At 45.0% G+C, this 18,643-nt stretch overlaps 2 protein-coding genes across 2 annotated transcripts in view; both read left to right on the top strand.

Moving 5' to 3' along the window:
* The window catches only part of rpf2 (ribosome production factor 2 homolog), an 81,429-nt gene that overhangs the window by 16,032 nt on the left and 46,754 nt on the right, over nucleotides 1-18,643 (top strand). The gene's annotated exons all lie outside the window — the stretch shown is intronic.
* LOC132107141 (akirin-2-like) lies at nucleotides 2,230-12,969 on the top strand. The gene is made up of 5 exons (XM_059513353.1): nucleotides 2,230-2,796; nucleotides 5,891-6,019; nucleotides 12,067-12,216; nucleotides 12,296-12,367; nucleotides 12,436-12,969. The coding sequence occupies exons 1-5, from the start codon at nucleotides 2,619-2,621 to the stop codon at nucleotides 12,444-12,446; spliced, it is 540 nt and encodes a 179-aa protein (XP_059369336.1). The 5' UTR covers nucleotides 2,230-2,618; the 3' UTR covers nucleotides 12,447-12,969.

The raw sequence follows: 18,643 nt of genomic DNA, 5'->3' as shown, positions 1-18,643 counted from the left end.
GATAGGAACCTTAACCGAATGTACAGAAATGCCCTAATTCTTACAACTGGCCTGAATTCAGGTAAGTATCTTAAGAAAACAACTTAAGTATTTCAGGTAAGTGATACATGAGTAACCTTTTCTATGACATTCTCGAGGTCGGACATCCGGGACTTTTACTCCCATAATGCACTGCGAGCGCATAGCAACCGCGGCGAAGGGTAAAACAAACAAGCGCTCGCCATTAAGCAACACGAAGCGGAAGACAAATGAGCGCAGATATGTCGAGAAAACTGCCGAGAATCATGCCTAAAAAATTAGCAATGATTCGGCAAATCAAAGAATAACAAAATAATACCACTGCAGAGATGGCCACTCAATTTTCTGTTGCTATGTTATGACATTGCTATGCATAATGGTCGGCAGCTCTACACTGATAAGCAACAATGAAATGCACTAGTTGTGTGGGGAATAAGATACGTTTCTGCAGTTAGTCTATTTTTGCTTTTTTGAAAAAACCGTGTCCCTCACTGACACTGTACAAGCTGTGCCACTGACAGACTGAGCTCATTACAGCCATTGTGTAACACAGTGCTTTTGAATAAACATTTTTTTTTTTCTAAATGAACAGTTAATGTAATCGATGCTTTATGGGTATTTAAACATGACTGCAAGTGTAGGACACATGGTATGTACACATGGTGTTCACACCAGGGGATTTGATGAGGTAATTGTATATGTCTGAACAAAGAAATAAAATAACATCGTAACATCTCAGAACTCTAAATAGCCCTAGGTATAGACTCATTTAGCCTATAAATAGGCCAACGCACCAATAAAAACGAGTCTTTCTTAAAAAATATAATTAAGATAAATTCTAAATTAAGATGGATATTTGGCAATAATGAAATTAATTAAGATAAAGACTCTGCCTTATTTGCTTTGCCATAGCAGCTGAAATTAGTATTTAGTTATCATTTTTAAAACCTTAGCTCACCAAGATAATAATAAAAATAGCTACTCGCAATAGACAATAATAGACCATAACATATGAAAGAGAACTTTCCCGGCACTGCAAAAGCATGACTGGTACACAAGGCTGTGCTGGTTGCATTTGAGTTACAGGTCATGGTGTTTCTCAGATTTCGCTTTTTTCCCCCTCCACGGCATACTGTAACCCCTTTTGCCTCAATCTGGAGGATATCGCGGAGGTATTACTCCAAAAAAGGTCACTGACACACACGGGTATACCTCTTTCCGTCATGGCAATCTGTCGCACTGGTCGTGTTTGACCATTTGTTTGTCGGAAGTAGCAACAGTAACTAAGGGGGGCGGGGCTTGGAGAAAGGCTAATTGCGTAGGTTCTGAAATTTCTAACCGTTACTGACACCAGTGGCCATTAGAGGAACTGCAGCCAGTCTCATGCTCATTCTCAGTGTGCACGCTCTTTTTTTTATATATAACTTACGTATAACTTAACTGAATTGTGCTGGAGGCTGGTCGCTTCTTTCCATCCGCAGAGTCCATTTGAAAACACTATTGCTGCTGCTTACTATAATGGCTGGCGTGCCGTACGGTTGTAAGCCCAAGTAGACGAGAACGCGCATGACATCACATTTTGTGAATTTTCGCGCCAATTCGGGCCCGACTCCTCCACACACAATTGAGCCTACAGGCTGATAGAGGCAACCGTGGTGGACAGTCGAGGTGTCATTCTTTTTTTTTACATCATGGTTGGCTCATACATGTACAAATGAAAACTCTATCTTAAAGACTTTTTTTTAGTAAAAACCTCCACATAGCTCCTTTAAAGTAATTAAAATAAAACTTATATATATATATATACATGTAAATAGAAAGTAATGTGTAAAAATAAAAAATATATAAATAATTTAATTTGTGACCCAAACTATATGTAGGGTGGTCACACATATATATATATATATTAGTACTGTCAAACAATTAATTGTGATTAATTACACTCAAAATAAGTTTTTGTTTGTATAATATGTGTACTGTAGTTCTCTCAGTTTGCCACTCAGCTTCACTCAGTTCTATATCAGGTCAGTTTAGAGTTGTTTGAGCTCTTCAGAGTTGATGGGAGGAGATATTCTGGGGCTTTTTTCAAATCCACAAACAATCCAAATCAACCAATGAGCGACTTGATTCGAGAGAACTGCGAGCGGGGTTCTGTGGGTTGTGTAGTTGTCCTATGCGGTCTTGACAGGAATCGCGTGCGAGGAAGAATCTCGCAAAAACTACAAGTCCCGACAACGCCTGAAAGCCTCCGCGCATGCGCAAAGAAGCAGCTTCGTCAAATGTTTTGTTTCCACGCCATATTTGTTAGCCGGCTAGCGCTCGGTAAAGAGGCTTCTGACGCGATCTCGGCACAATCCGACATCATCGGCGCTTTCTGAGGAGCATCGACTTCACAGCTGCCTTTCTCACAGCATACACGCGTTTATACGTCCTTAGCCAAGGGTCTGGCCGCGAGCTCAACGCAGAATTTGAATAAAAACGAAGCGATCGAGTTGCGTTCCCTTGAGATCAGAGCAGGACTGTGACTGGCGGGGGGTCTCTCGCTGCTCGGATTACTTCCTTTCGCCATTCTTTTTGTCTCAAACACAAGCTTCAGTAACATGGCGTGTGGAGCCACTCTGAAGAGGACTATGGACTTCGATCCTCTGATGAGCCAAGCGTCTCCGAAGAGGAGGAGGTGCGCGCCCGTGTCTCCCTCCAGCTCCAGCGCGTCCCCGCAGAAATACCTGCGCATGGAGCCGTCGCCCTTCGGCAGAGTGACCTCCGCGCTCACCACAGGTGTGTTTGTGTCTGTGTGTGTCTCAGCCTTCACCTTGTGTGTGTGTGTGTGTGTGTGTGTGTCTTAGCCCTCACCACAGGTGTGTGTGTGTGTTTGTCGAGCTCTACAATCACGAGTCTCCTGCTCAATCAGGTGACAACTATGTGTCTGAGCGCAACATCAACACACTCGACTACACTGTGTCTGTGTGAGCCCACACTCTCTGTTACTCTGTATAATTACAGTAATCAGGTCGAAATGGAAAGGTTTTTTTTTTTTTTAAATTGATGAGCTGGGGATGTTGCTAAATGCTAACTCGCTGTGATGTTTACAGAGAGGCGGAAATGTAATAACCTCCAGGCGTTGTTTCTCGTTATTCGGCGCGGTTATTGATCATGACTATGAAGTCAGATTGGATCGTTTTTACACGGTTATCATCGGTGTGAGTGAACGCTGTGGTAATGTTAGAGTTATTGTTTGTGAACCGCACGAAAGGGCAGAGGACGGCTGCCGGAAGTAAAAGCTTCGTTGGTTGTCTCTGTAAGGAAGCTGATGTTTAGAGATTACTTCTAACTTTGTAGGACAGATGTGTTATGAGCCACGAGCTCGGTGATCGATGGTATGTGTGTTGGGAAGCTTTCAGCCCTCACTATTTCAGCTTGTTTATTTTTAGTAATCGTGTTTAAAAGGTGAAGATTTAACTACATTACCCATGATTCTGTAAGGAATTCTCCAACCACAGATTTGCTTGTATTAAAGCAAACCACGCCCAGAGAGCGCGTTAGCTCCGCCCACTCCCATGACGAAGCCAATGATGTGACATGAAGTAGATCAAGTGGAGGAGGAACTTTCAGATGTTGCTGTCTGTAGCAGACCGTTCATGACTTCAGTGGAGTAGAAATAAATGAGCTCAAGGAGTTCATACTGTTTTCAAACCTGTTGTCCTTCTAATAGCTACACAGACACAACGGCTCCTCTGTTTTTATGTCACCTTTTGTACAGCAGGAGGAAAAATGAAAAAACATTTTTTTTTACTAAACGGTGGTTTATTGTATGCAAACGTAAATTGCACATAATGCAGATTTTAAATTAGCTTTGTAATTTTGATTTTACAATTTTTTTTTATGTATTCATTTACACAGTAGGTGTCATAACTTGTTTCATATCAGATCTATTTAAACACACATTAAATAGAAATTTCACTAAGAGGTAAAATAAAACTGGAGTATATAGTCTAATATTTGACTAAATGTTCTTCACTTATTTTCTCTAGTGAACTAATGAGCTGTGGACACTAGGGATATGCCGGTATCAAATTTTCCTGTTGCGATTTAATTGCTCAAACTTTTAAAACGGTAAACAGTATTATCACTGTATCGAAATTTAGTTTTAAAAAAGTGTTCATAATACAGTATAATGGGTTAAAAAACTGTTTTTCTTATAACAAAAATAACTGAACATTTTAGAAAGTAGGGCTGGTTTATTTGTGGTGTTTCAAGGGTAAGGACTGCATATTCTGCAGTTTAGCGCCATCTGCTGTCAGAGTGAATGTGCTTTCATTCAGTGCGTCCCTCACATGTTGCTCATGTGTTTCTCTTACGTGCTTGTTTACATCAGAGCACAGAGTCTTTCAAGCAGCATACAGCGGTGTTGTGCATTTTGACCAGTTGATGGGAATAGTATTCTTAAAATGCATTACAAATTCGGAATAATTTGTAATATATAATTATTCCCGGTATTTAGAAGTGCCCACAATTACAATATTGTGCATATTCATATTCATTACCGTGATATATCGTATTACCGAATACTGGCACAAGTCTAGTCCCGATTATAATTAATAATAACACATGGTGATTAGCAGCATCTATAAGGAATTATTACACTTAAGAGGCCACGTATAAGTACAATTATTTAAATAAATAAATCATGAATAGATACTAGGGCTAGAAGGGTTCAGCTTAGTCACGGTTTGGTTTGTATCATGGTTTCGGTACGGTTCGGTATGTGCTATGTTTAGGGAAAAACGATACTGTCAAATAAAATCTAACTTCAAGCAATAGCACAAATAAATACAAAAGAGTAGGGATACAAATAATTTCTTTTTTTGGTAGGTCTATCATTAATTTTAATGTACAGAAATTGAATAAATTAATCAAATGTAAAACAGCATTGCATATTTGACTGTATAAATGAAAGATTAATCTTTACTGAAGTTACTAAAGCTATTGTCAAAAGCGGTGAGTGATTTCTTCACTAGAATCTAGTGATGTGCGCCTGTGCTGCCTTTTCCTGAAGTCAACAATGATCTGCTTTGTTTTATCTACATTCAGGAGCGAGTTGTTTGTAATGTACTGGTCCACAAGCAGTCTCACTTCCTCCCTGTAGGCCTGTTCGTTGTCATCCTGAATGAGGCCCACCACTGTTGTCGTCTACATACTTCACATCGTGATTTCTACTGAACCTGGCACGGCAGTCATGTGTCATCAAAGTGAACATTAAGGCACTCAGGACGTAGCCCTGAGGGGTACCGCTGCTCAGAGGAAAGACACTAAAGCTGTCGTTTACAACCCTCAAAAACTGAGGTCTGTTTGTAAGAAAGTCCAGTTACACAAGAGGGTACCGAGACCCAGAGGTCCGAGCTTGGGCATTTTCGCACCGCCGGACCTAAGTACGATTTTAGTACCGAACTGCCTTTTTCAAGAAACAAATGAGCTCCTACTCCGGAGCAGGGTCTAACCACACAACCGTTACTAACTGTGACGTAAGTAGTCACTGATTGGCCAGACCTGTTCAAAAACGCCCTCACCTGCCATGATTTAAAATGATTAAAACATGATTTAAAATGATTACATGCTAATTTTAAAACCGTAATGTAAGTTCATATAGTTTCTAGTGGTGATCTCAGTAAAAACCTCACCAGCAGCATTATAATTATTTCACCCGCGCCAGACTGAGACGGTGTCACGCCACACCTCTGACTGCAGCGTCATCAGCTTGAGTCGCTCTTTTTAGAGACCGCCGATCAATCCTCACAAAACCATTATCAGCTGATAGTCAAATTCTGGGCTGTTTATTGAAGGTCTTTTACTAATGTGTCCTTCTGTCTTCCAGAGCAAATCCTGAGCAACATCAAGCAGGAGTACAAGCGCATGCAGAAGAGGAGGCACCTGGAGAGCAGCTTGCAGCAGACGGACGCATGCTGCCCCCTCGAGCCTCAGCCACACGCCTCCACGCTGCCAGGTACACACACACACACACACGCCTCCACGCTGCCAGGTACACACACACACACACACTGTACGCCTCCACGCTACCAGGTACACACACACACACACACTGTACGCCTCCACGCTGCCAGGTACACACACACACACACACTGTACGCCTCCACGCTGCCAGGTACACACACACACACACACACTGTACGCCTCCACGCTGCCAGGTACACACACACACACACACACACGCCTCCACGCTACCAGGTACACACACACACACACACACTGTACGCCTCCACGCTGCTAGGTACACACACACACACACACACACACTGTACGCCTCCACGCTGCTAGGTACACACACATACACACACACTGTACGCCTCCACGCTGCCAGGTACACACACACACACACTGTACGCCTCCACGCTGCTAGGTACACACACACACACACTGTACGCCTCCACGCTGCTAGGTACACACACACACACACTGTACGCCTCCACGCTGCTAGGTACACACACACACACACTGTACGCCTCCACGCTGCCAGGTACACACACACACACACTGTACGCCTCCACGCTGCTAGGTACACACACACACACACTGTACGCCTCCACGCTGCCAGGTACACACACCCACACACACTGTACGCCTCCACGCTGCTAGGTACACACACACACACACACACACACACACTGTACGCCTCCACGCTGCTAGGTACACACACACACACACACACACACACACTGTACGCCTCCACGCTGCTAGGTACACACACACACACACACACACTGTACGCCTCCACGCTGCTAGGTACACACACACACACACACACACTGTACGCCTCCACGCTGCCAGGTACACACACACACACACTGTACGCCTCCACGCTGCTAGGTACACACACACACACACTGTACGCCTCCACGCTGCCAGGTACACACACACACACACTGTACGCCTCCACGCTGCTAGGTACACACACACACACACTGTACGCCTCCACGCTGCCAGGTACACACACACACACACTGCACGCCTCCACGCTGCCAGGTACACACACCCACACACACTGTACGCCTCCACGCTGCTAGGTACACACACACACACACACACACTGTACGCCTCCACGCTGCTAGGTACACACACACACACACACACACTGTACGCCTCCACGCTGCTAGGTACACACACACACACACTGTACGCCTCCACGCTGCCAGGTACACACACACACACACTGCACGCCTCCACGCTGCCAGGTACACACACCCACACACACTGTACGCCTCCACGCTGCTAGGTACACACACACACACACACACACTGTACGCCTCCACGCTGCCAGGTACACACACACACACACACACTGTACGCCTCCACGCTGCCAGGTACACACACACACACACACACACACACACACACACTGTACGCCTCCACGCTGCTAGGTACACACACACACACACACACACACACTGTACGCCTCCACGCTGCCAGGTACACACACACACACACACTGTACGCCTCCACGCTGCTAGGTACACACACACACACACACACGCCTCCACGCTGCCAGGTACACACACACACACACACACACACACACTGTACGCCTCCACGCTGCCAGGTACACACACACACACACACACACACACACTGTACGCCTCCACGCTGCCAGGTACACACACACACACACACACGCCTCCACGCTACCAGGTACACACACACACACACACACACTGTACGCCTCCACGCTGCCAGGTACACACACACACACACACTGTACGCCTCCACGCTGCTAGGTACACACACACACACACACACGCCTCCACGCTACCAGGTACACACACACACACACACACACACTGTACGCCTCCACGCTGCCAGGTACACACACACACACACACACACACGCACACACGCCTCCACGCTGCCAGGTACACACACACACACACTGTACGCCTCCACGCTGCCAGGTACACACACACACACACACACACACTGTACGCCTCCACGCTGCTAGGTACACACACACACGCACGCCTCCACGCTGCCAGGTACACACACACACGCACGCCTCCACGCTGCCAGGTACACACACACACACACTGTACGCCTCCACGCTGCTAGGTACACACACACACTGTACGCCTCCACGCTGCCAGGTACACACACACACGCACGCCTCCACGCTGCCAGGTACACACACACACACACACACACACACTGTACGCCTCCACGCTGCTAGGTACACACACACACACACACACACACACACTGTACGCCTCCACGCTGCCAGGTACACACACACACACACACACTGTACGCCTCCACGCTGCCAGGTACACACACACACACACACACACACACACACACACTGTACGCCTCCACGCTGCCAGGTACACACACACACACACACACACACACTGTACGCCTCCACGCTGCCAGGTACACACACACACACACACACACACACTGTACGCCTCCACGCTGCCAGGTACACACACACACACACACTGTACGCCTCCACGCTGCCAGGTACACACACACTGTACGCCTCCACGCTGCCAGGTACACACACACACACACACACACACACACACGCCTCCACGCTACCAGGTACACACACACACACACACACACACACACTGTACGCCTCCACGCTGCTAGGTACACACACACACACACACACACACACACACACACTGTACGCCTCCACGCTGCTAGGTACACACACACACACACACACTGTACGCCTCCACGCTGCCAGGTACACACACACACACACTGTACGCCTCCACGCTGCTAGGTACACACACACACACACTGTACGCCTCCACGCTGCCAGGTACACACACACACACACACACACTGTACGCCTCCACGCTGCTAGGTACACACACACACACACACTGTACGCCTTCCACGCTGCCAGGTACACACACACACACACTGTACGCCTCCACGCTGCCAGGTACACACACACACACACACATTGTACGCCTCCACGCTGCTAGGTACACACACACACACACACACACTGTACGCCTCCACGCTGCTAGGTACACACACACACACACACACACTGTACGCCTCCACGCTGCCAGGTACACACACACACACACACACACTGTACGCCTCCACGCTGCTAGGTACACACACACACACACACTGTACGCCTTCCACGCTGCCAGGTACACACACACACACACTGTACGCCTCCACGCTGCCAGGTACACACACACACACACACATTGTACGCCTCCACGCTGCTAGGTACACACACACACACACACACACTGTACGCCTCCACGCTACCAGGTACACACACACACACACACACACACACACTGTACGCCTCCACGCTGCTAGGTACACACACACACACACACACACACACACACACACTGTACGCCTCCACGCTGCTAGGTACACACACACACACACACACTGTACGCCTCCACGCTGCCAGGTACACACACACACACACTGTACGCCTCCACGCTGCTAGGTACACACACACACACACTGTACGCCTCCACGCTGCCAGGTACACACACACACACACACACACTGTACGCCTCCACGCTGCTAGGTACACACACACACACACACTGTACGCCTTCCACGCTGCCAGGTACACACACACACACACTGTACGCCTCCACGCTGCCAGGTACACACACACACACACACATTGTACGCCTCCACGCTGCTAGGTACACACACACACACACACACACACTGTACGCCTCCACGCTGCCAGGTACACACACACACACACACTGTACGCCTCCACGCTGCCAGGTACACACACACACACACACACACACTGTACGCCTCCACGCTGCTAGGTACACACACACACACACACACACTGTACGCCTCCACGCTGCCAGGTACACACACACACACACTGTACGCCTCCACGCTGCTAGGTACACACACACACACACTGTACGCCTCCACGCTGCCAGGTACACACACACACACACACACTGTACGCCTCCACGCTGCTAGGTACACACACACACACACACACACTGTACGCCTCCACGCTGCTAGGTACACACACACACACACACACACTGTACGCCTCCACGCTGCCAGGTACACACACACACACACTGTACGCCTCCACGCTGCTAGGTACACACACACACACACACACTGTACGCCTCCACGCTGCTAGGTACACACACACACACACACACTGTACGCCTCCACGCTGCCAGGTACACACACACACACACTGTACGCCTCCACGCTGCTAGGTACACACACACACACGCCTCCACGCTACCAGGTACACACACACACTGTACGCCTCCACGCTACCAGGTACACACACACACACACACACGCCTCCACGCTACCAGGTACACACACACACACACACACGCCTCCACGCTGCCAGGTACACACACACACACACACACACACACTGTACGCCTCCACGCTGCCAGGTACACACACACACACACACACACACACTGTACGCCTCCACGCTGCCAGGTACACACACACACACACACGCCTCCACGCTACCAGGTACACACACACACACACACACACTGTACGCCTCCACGCTGCCAGGTACACACACACACACACACACGCCTCCACGCTACCAGGTACACACACACACACACACACTGTACGCCTCCACGCTGCCAGGTACACACACACACACGCACACACGCCTCCACGCTGCCAGGTACACACACACACACACTGTACGCCTCCACGCTGCCAGGTACACACACACACACACACACACACTGTACGCCTCCACGCTGCTAGGTACACACACACACACACACACACTGTACGCCTCCACGCTGCCAGGTACACACACACACACTGTACGCCTCCACGCTGCTAGGTACACACACACACACACACACACACTGTACGCCTCCACGCTGCCAGGTACACACACACACACACACTGTACGCCTCCACGCTGCCAGGTACACACACACACTGTACGCCTCCACGCTGCCAGGTACACACACACACACACACACACACACACACACACTGTACGCCTCCACGCTGCCAGGTACACACACACACACACGCCTCCACGCTGCCAGGTACACACACACACACACACGCCTCCACGCTGCCAGGTACACACACACACACACACTGTACGCCTCCACGCTGCCAGGTACACACACACACACACACGCCTCCACGCTGCCAGGTACACACACACACACACACACTGCTTGGGAACTTCCTCATCATGCCCATGGTGCTGTGAAGCACTAAATCAAGGGTTTGTGTCATGCAAGTGTAGAGATCAGGATAAGAATGGTCATTTCCCTGCAGTAGTGTGAAGCAAAAATAATATACTAATGAAATATTTATTTTTTTCATTTTGTTGCAATGTAGTTGTTTTACGATATATGGCTGTTACTTTCATAGGAACGGTAATAAATAATATAAAATAATGATTGTTATTACAGTCTAGTGGTTTAGCTTCCTGCATCACAACTAAAAAGAGGATTGTTCAGCTTACACACTGAACATTAGTTAGAAGTTCATGTAGAGCTCTCAAAGTCATATGGGTCATATGATGCCATTTATCTTTGGAGACGCTGTGTGTTTCCAAATATGGTAAGGAGCATAACATATTTGTCATGCTTGAGGAATTCAACCAATCACAACGCACTGTATAGCTGGCCAATCAGATCACAGCACGCTTTTCAGAACGATGAGCTTTGTAAAAATGACGCGTTTCAGAAAGTGGGGCATAGAGGAGTAACAATAATGTGCAATGCATTATATGGAAAATAATGTGTTTTTGATCCTTAATAAACACAATGCATTACACCAAATACACAACATAATGTTATTTTTAGCAGCATCATATGGCGGCTTTAAAGCACAAAATAATCATGAATGAACATCTGAACATGCTCTATTTCAAGCACAGAAAGAGCACGGTCAATACACACCGTTTGTCTTGTTTAAGTCCCCGGAGGTTCCTCTACTGCTGTGCTGTGATTGGTCAGATGGGCTGTTAGTGAGCGGTCAGTGGATGTGTTGCAGGAGCGTCCTGTGGCTCAGCTTCCCCCTCCAGACGCGAGCAGCCGCTCTTCACGCTGAAGCAGGTGGGCATGATCTGTGAGCGTCTGCTGAAGGAGCGCGAGGAGAAGGTGCGCGAGGAGTACGACGAGATCCTCACCACCAAACTCGCAGGTATCTGTCCCCAACACCACCTGTGCTGTCCCGGGGAAGCCTCTCTTTCACTGATGGAGTCTTTCTCTTGCCTTTGCAGAGCAGTACGATGCTTTCGTGAAGTTCACCCACGACCAGCTGATGAGGCGTTTCGGGGAGCAGCCGGCCAGCTGTACGTATGCGCTCGTCTGGTGGTGTTGGCTGTGCTGTCTGTGTCTCATGACTGCTGTTGTTCTGCAGATGTGTCCTGAGCGGTGTCCTGTGCTCTGGTGTGAGCTCCAGCAGTGCCAATCGACTGCATCTTTCCCCGCTGGCCACGGACTGTGTGTCAGGCTTCTGTCTCTCTCTGCAGCGGCTCAGTGCTTCCTGCCTCCTCACCTGCAACTATTACTCCAGTCAGTGCTCCTGTGTCTCGTACTGAACCCTGGGTATTTATTAGGCTTTGACCATGCCTTTTATACAGCCACCTGTCATTACATCCTTGTTTTTTGTCTTTGATTTCTATAAAATGCCTTTTATTGGCTGCAGATGACGTGGATTGCCATGATGAATGTGAGGGAGACTGCTGTTCATAGCTTTGTGTAAATACATCCTGGCCTTCATCTGCAGTTTTCATGTACAAATCAAACTAAGCATTTATTTTGATTAGAGTCGGTTTTCATGCTTTGTATTTATTTTAACTGTTTTGCCCCTTTCCTCTGCATTATGGTTTTACTGCTCCTGTAGTTTAAATGACTTCTGTTGGGAAACTATACCAATAAAATGTTTACGTAACTGCTGTTCTTTCTTGATGTTCAGTGCACTTCAGATGGGATCGCTTGTGTTTCCTGTACTGTCCTGGAAGACAGTATGACACGTCTAAAGTTAAATGCATGGATCTAGTGCACTTTGGCAGATCCGTATTAAGACCTCTAACCCTTTTTCATGTTTAAATGAACCGAGCAAGACTTCTGAGCAGCCTTTAGTGTAATAATGTCTCAATCTACACAGGAACCAATCGCTTTGTTTATTGATACTAATACTAAAATATACAAAGTATGTTTTGCCTCTAAGATGGTAATATAATACAACTAAAATGTAAAACGTACATTAAATATTTCATAGATATAATTAAAACACAGAGACAAAATGTCCAAACAAACAACCAAAATATCCAGCAATCCAAATTACTTTCCTTTTTATCCAACTTTAGCATTTTGAAATATAGGATACGATTTATATCTGAATGTGACTGTTCAACCAAAAATGTATAAGTAATCCACACATCTCTAGTCCATCAACTAACGCCTTGTTAAGCCAAAAGATGTGTGTTTGTAAGAAATAAATCCATTATTAAGATGTTTTTAAGTAAAACACATAACGTCAATGATCCATAATAACACTTCCTCCAGTGAAAAAGTGCATCTGCTGTTGTCTCACAGATTTGTTTAGAGCTGTTTAAACGCTGCTTGATCTGTGCAGATTTCTCTCCTGATTCAGACCACAGCACTTTCTCACTGGAGGAAGTTAAAAACATCTTAATGCTGGATTTGTTTCATCTTTTGTCTTCTCCAGACATTTGTTCCACTTCTCAAGATTTAGTGATGCATTTTTTTGCTACTTGTAAAATGCCACATTTAGACTTTAATCATTACAACAGAAGAATTGTAGATCTTAACATAAAAATGCTGTTGATGAAGCAGTGCTGTCCTCATCAACTTATAATCATATATACAATTTTTATAATAAAATTCTATAATTATACAATATAAATGTTTAGTTTAACCAAAGAAAAGGATAGCAGTTCATCTTACAGAAATGAGACGAGATCAGGCTGATAATCTTTGAAATGCTCACAAAGATTAGCTAAAAATAAAAATGGTGACTGTTTTCACTTTTATGTTACTTGAAAACTTGAAAAGTTTCCATTCATTCTTTGGAGTACAGTATTACACTTCACACAATACATTTATCCCAATACCTCACATGTTTCCTGTGCTACAGCTGACACTTCATGCCAGTGATGTGTTTGTGGACATGCCCAGAGAATGATGCTTCACGCTGCCCCCAGCAGAGGCCCAGAGCTTCGTTTGTTGAGAGCCTCCTTCATACTAATGACTGTTTTTGTGCTCCAGGGTCACATATGTCCAGAGGCAGTGACTGGAACGGGTAAAGTAATGGCAGTAAGAGCAATGGTAACAGAGTCTGGAGTGTTGGCAGTGTGTGAGGTCAAGCGTGTTCTCAGTGACGCGAGAGGAGCAGGAAAGTAGCTCATGACTTGCCAATTTAGCAGAAAATCTTAAAAGTAATGGACGTGTTAGTCCTGAAAATAGCTCTAATAGTATTTCACAAAGTGTTTTAACACTAAAACTAGCTCCTTAATCTGTGAAAGGTTAGGAGCAGTGAAGAGGAGTCCTAAGTCACAAACTATCCAAGAAATAGCTGTTGACAGCAATCTGTCTTTGAATGTAAAAGTTTTAGAAACATTTGACATTTTAAAAAAGGTATGGCTTTGGAGATTATCCCAGCTCCAGATTCTTCTTTGATTATATTCTTGTCTTCATTAACCAGCTGAGAAGTAACAGCTTGCGTCTAGTTTGTAATCAAACAAAACCAATGTAGTTTCTGAGGAGGGTTTATATGAAGGCTGTTTATTTGCATATCCACTAACTGTTTATAAGAAGCACACATTTAAAAGGCTGACATTAGCCTGAATTTTGTATTTATAAACTTTTATTTGAATACGGCAAACATAATATTGCACTCTACAGTATTTCCATGAATAAATCTCTGACAGAGACTATCAGCCAATCACTGTGTGCATAGTTAATAAGCCCACTGACATCATCCACCTGAAGACTTCTCTTTGTTCCTCAGTACAAGTTAGTCTCAGCAGCTGTGAGAACAGGTTTTAAGAGAAAACCCTTCTTTTACTGCTGTTTAGGAGAGCTCTTAGTGGTATGAAATGGTGCTGATGTTGAAGACTGGATGTGTGTTTCTCAGCTCCAGATGAAGTGGGTCATCGCTGGCTGAGGAGTGATTCACTTCAGATTAAACAAACTCTTCCTGGCACAGGTGAACACAGACTCCTGAATCCTTGTTCACACACATCATGATATCACCCTCATGTTACAGTCATATGTTTGTCTTTTTGTGGTTTGACAGCTTGAATGAAGCCAATGCTACATATATATTGGCGGATGGGTGGCAGTGGCTCAGTAGTTCATGTAGGTTGTCTACAAACCAGTAGGATGGTGGTTCAATTCCCGGCTCCACCAGACCAAGTGTCAAGGTGTCATTGAGCAAAACACCTAACCCCAGCTGCTCCTGCTGAGCTGGATGGCACCTTGCATGGCTGACACCACAGCCATCGGTCTATGAATGAGTAAGTGAATGTGAGGCGACTTGTAAAGCACTTTGGATGGCCATGGGTCTGTTGAAAGCACTATATAAATGCTGGCCATTTACCATATATTGCCTTTAATGTTAGCATGAAATTAAAATGTTAATGCATATTATTAGGGATGTAATGATTAACCGCAAGCCACTTGAAAAAAATATTCAAATATGTGATGATTCAAATCAGTTGAGATACTAAACAAATTCTGATTCGATGAGGAACAGGAGTTTATATGTTTATCTGAGGGGAACTTACAGTTGTGGCCAAAAGTTTTGAGAATTACATAAATATTGCAAATTGGAAAAGTTGCTGCTTAAGTTTTTATAATAGCAATTTGCATATACTCCAGAATGTTATGAAGAGTGATCAGATGAATTGCATAGTCCTCCTTTGCCATGAAAATTAACTTAATCCCAAAAAAACCTTTCCACTGCATTTCATTGCTGTCATTAAAGAACCTGCTGAGATCATTTCAGTAATCGTCTTGTTAACTCAGGTGAGAATGTTGACGAGCACAAGGCTGGAGATCATTATGTCAGGCTGATTGGGTTAGAATGGCAGACTTGACATGTTAAAAGGAGGGTGATGCTTGAAATCATTGTTCTTCCATTGTTAACCATGGTGACCTGCAAAGAAACGCGTGCAGCCATCATTGCGTTGCATAAAAATGGCTTCATAGGCAAGGATATTGTGGCTACTAAGATTGCACCTAAATCAACAATTTATAGGATCATCAAGAACTTCAAGGAAAGAGGTTCAATTCTTGTAAAGAAGGCTTCAGGGCGTCCAAGAAAGTCCAGCAAGCGCCAGGATCGTCTCCTAAAGAGGATTCAGCTGCGGGATCGGAGTGCCACCAGTGCAGAGCTTGCTCAGGAATGACAGCAGGCAGGTGTGAGCACATCTGCACGCACAGTGAGGCCAAGACTTTTGGAAGATGGCCTGGTGTCAAGAAGGGCAGCAAAGAAGCCACTTCTCTCCAAAAAAACATCAGGGACAGATTGATCTTCTGCAGAAAGTATAGTGAATGGACTGCTGAGGACTGGGGCAAAGTCATATTCTCAGATGAAGCCCCATTTCGATTGTTTGGGGCATCTGGAAAAAGGCTTGTCCGGAGAAGAAAAGGTGAGCGCTACCATCAGTCCTGAGTCATGCCAACAGTAAAGCATCCTGACACCATTCATGTGTGGGGTTGCTTCTCATCCAAGGGAGTGGGCTCACTCACAATTCTGCCCAAAAACACAGCCATGAATAAAGAATGGTACCAAAACACCCTCCAACAGCAACTCCTTCCAACAATCCAACAACAGTTTGGTGAAGACCAATGCATTTTCCAGCACGATGGAGCACCGTGCCATAAGGCAAAAGTGATAACTAAGTGGCTCGGGGACCAGAATGTTGAAATTTTGGGTCCATGGCGTGGAAACTCCCCAGATCTTAATCCCATTGAGAACTTGTGGTCAATCCTCAAGAGGCGGGTGGACAAACAAAAACCCACTAATTCTGATAAACTGCTAAAAAGTGATTATGAAAGAATGGGTTGCTATCAGTCAGGATTTGGCCCAGAATTTGATTGAGAGCATGCCCAGTCGAAGGGCCAACACTGCAAATACTGACTCTTTGCATAAATGTCATGTAATTGTCGATAAAAGCCTTTGAAACGTATGAAGTGCTTGTAATTATATTTCAGTACATCACAGAAACAACTGAAACAAAGATCTAAAAGCAGTTTAGCAGCAAACTTTTTGAAAACTAATATTTATGTAATTCTCAAAACTTTTGGCCACGACTGTACTGTCTTTAGAAAGGTTTAGATGGTATTTTTTCTTTTCATCTTGCCTCTGTATAATGCATATTAAAGTTCATAAGTGCAGCACCACTTTGTTTACAGCGGTGACCAAGGAAACGCTTTAAGCTCCACCCACTGCAGCGTTCATGAGTGCTTTGTTTACAGCGGTAACCAAGGAAACGCTTTAAACTCCACTTGCTGCAGTGTCTACAGTGGTAACCAAGGAAATGCTTTAAGCTCCACCCGCTGCAGTGTTCATGAGTGCTTCCTTTACAGCGGTAACCACGGAAACACTTTAAGCTCCATCTACTGTATAGTGAATATGACATTTTTTGTATTATTCCTCACCTCCAGGTATTTTAATAAAGGGGCTCACTATAGTTTTATTGCTCATTCAGCTTCTAGAAACTCCCAAATTCTTGCTCTCCAACATGAGACATGCAGATAGTGATACAAATGTGGAAAAGGCTGGAAGCCAACAGTAGACATAAATGCCAGCTATAAATTTAGTTTTATGCATTTAAATGGTTTCATGTTCGCATATTTTCTTGTGTAAGTGCACTGTTCTCACATTTATATGTGCATTAAATTACAAATAAAAAATTCATATCAGCTTGTGCCTTATATTGTGATCTCGAATTGCAGAATATATTTTGCATTTGAGAGATGTTCTTGCGTGCTGCGTATACATACACAGATTTAATCGCCTTTTTTGTAATTTCATGACTTGACGTCAAAACTAGGTATGTATGCTCATCGTTTGAAATGAAGTGAATACTCCTCAAGCTGAAGGAAATGTAAATTCAGGTCTGTACAGTAGAGGGCGCCGCTCAAACACATCACATGAAGAACATGACGCAGGAGAAGAAAGTTCAACATGATTCAGCAATAACAAAAGTATTCTTTTCTGTCCAAATTCAACTTTCCTATAAAATTTAAAGAATTTTCTGTAGTAATCAAAGCTATTCCATCTAGGCTTATTAAATTAATGTGCAGCCACCTGACTTATTATAAAGTTAAAAATAAAGATTAAGATCTTATAAATGGTAAATATGTGTTTGATAAAAAAAATGTACTAACAAAGATATAAGACAAGAATTTAATGAACAAAAGAGAGTTACTTCAAGAGGGAAATTTTACTGGAATTCCATTTTAAGAGATGTTAATTGGAGAAAAGCATGGCTGCTCCCTTACAAATTTTGTATTTCAAAGTAAGAGAAATTCATCTGAAGATCGTACACAAAATATATCCCAACTAATATGTGGCTTTCTAATTTTATTGA

This window comes from Carassius carassius, chromosome 27, assembly GCF_963082965.1.
Source record: "Carassius carassius chromosome 27, fCarCar2.1, whole genome shotgun sequence".
Lineage (NCBI taxonomy): Eukaryota > Metazoa > Chordata > Actinopteri > Cypriniformes > Cyprinidae > Carassius > Carassius carassius.
The sequence above is the reverse complement of the archived record's forward strand: the minus strand, read 5'-3'. Positions and strand labels throughout refer to the sequence as shown.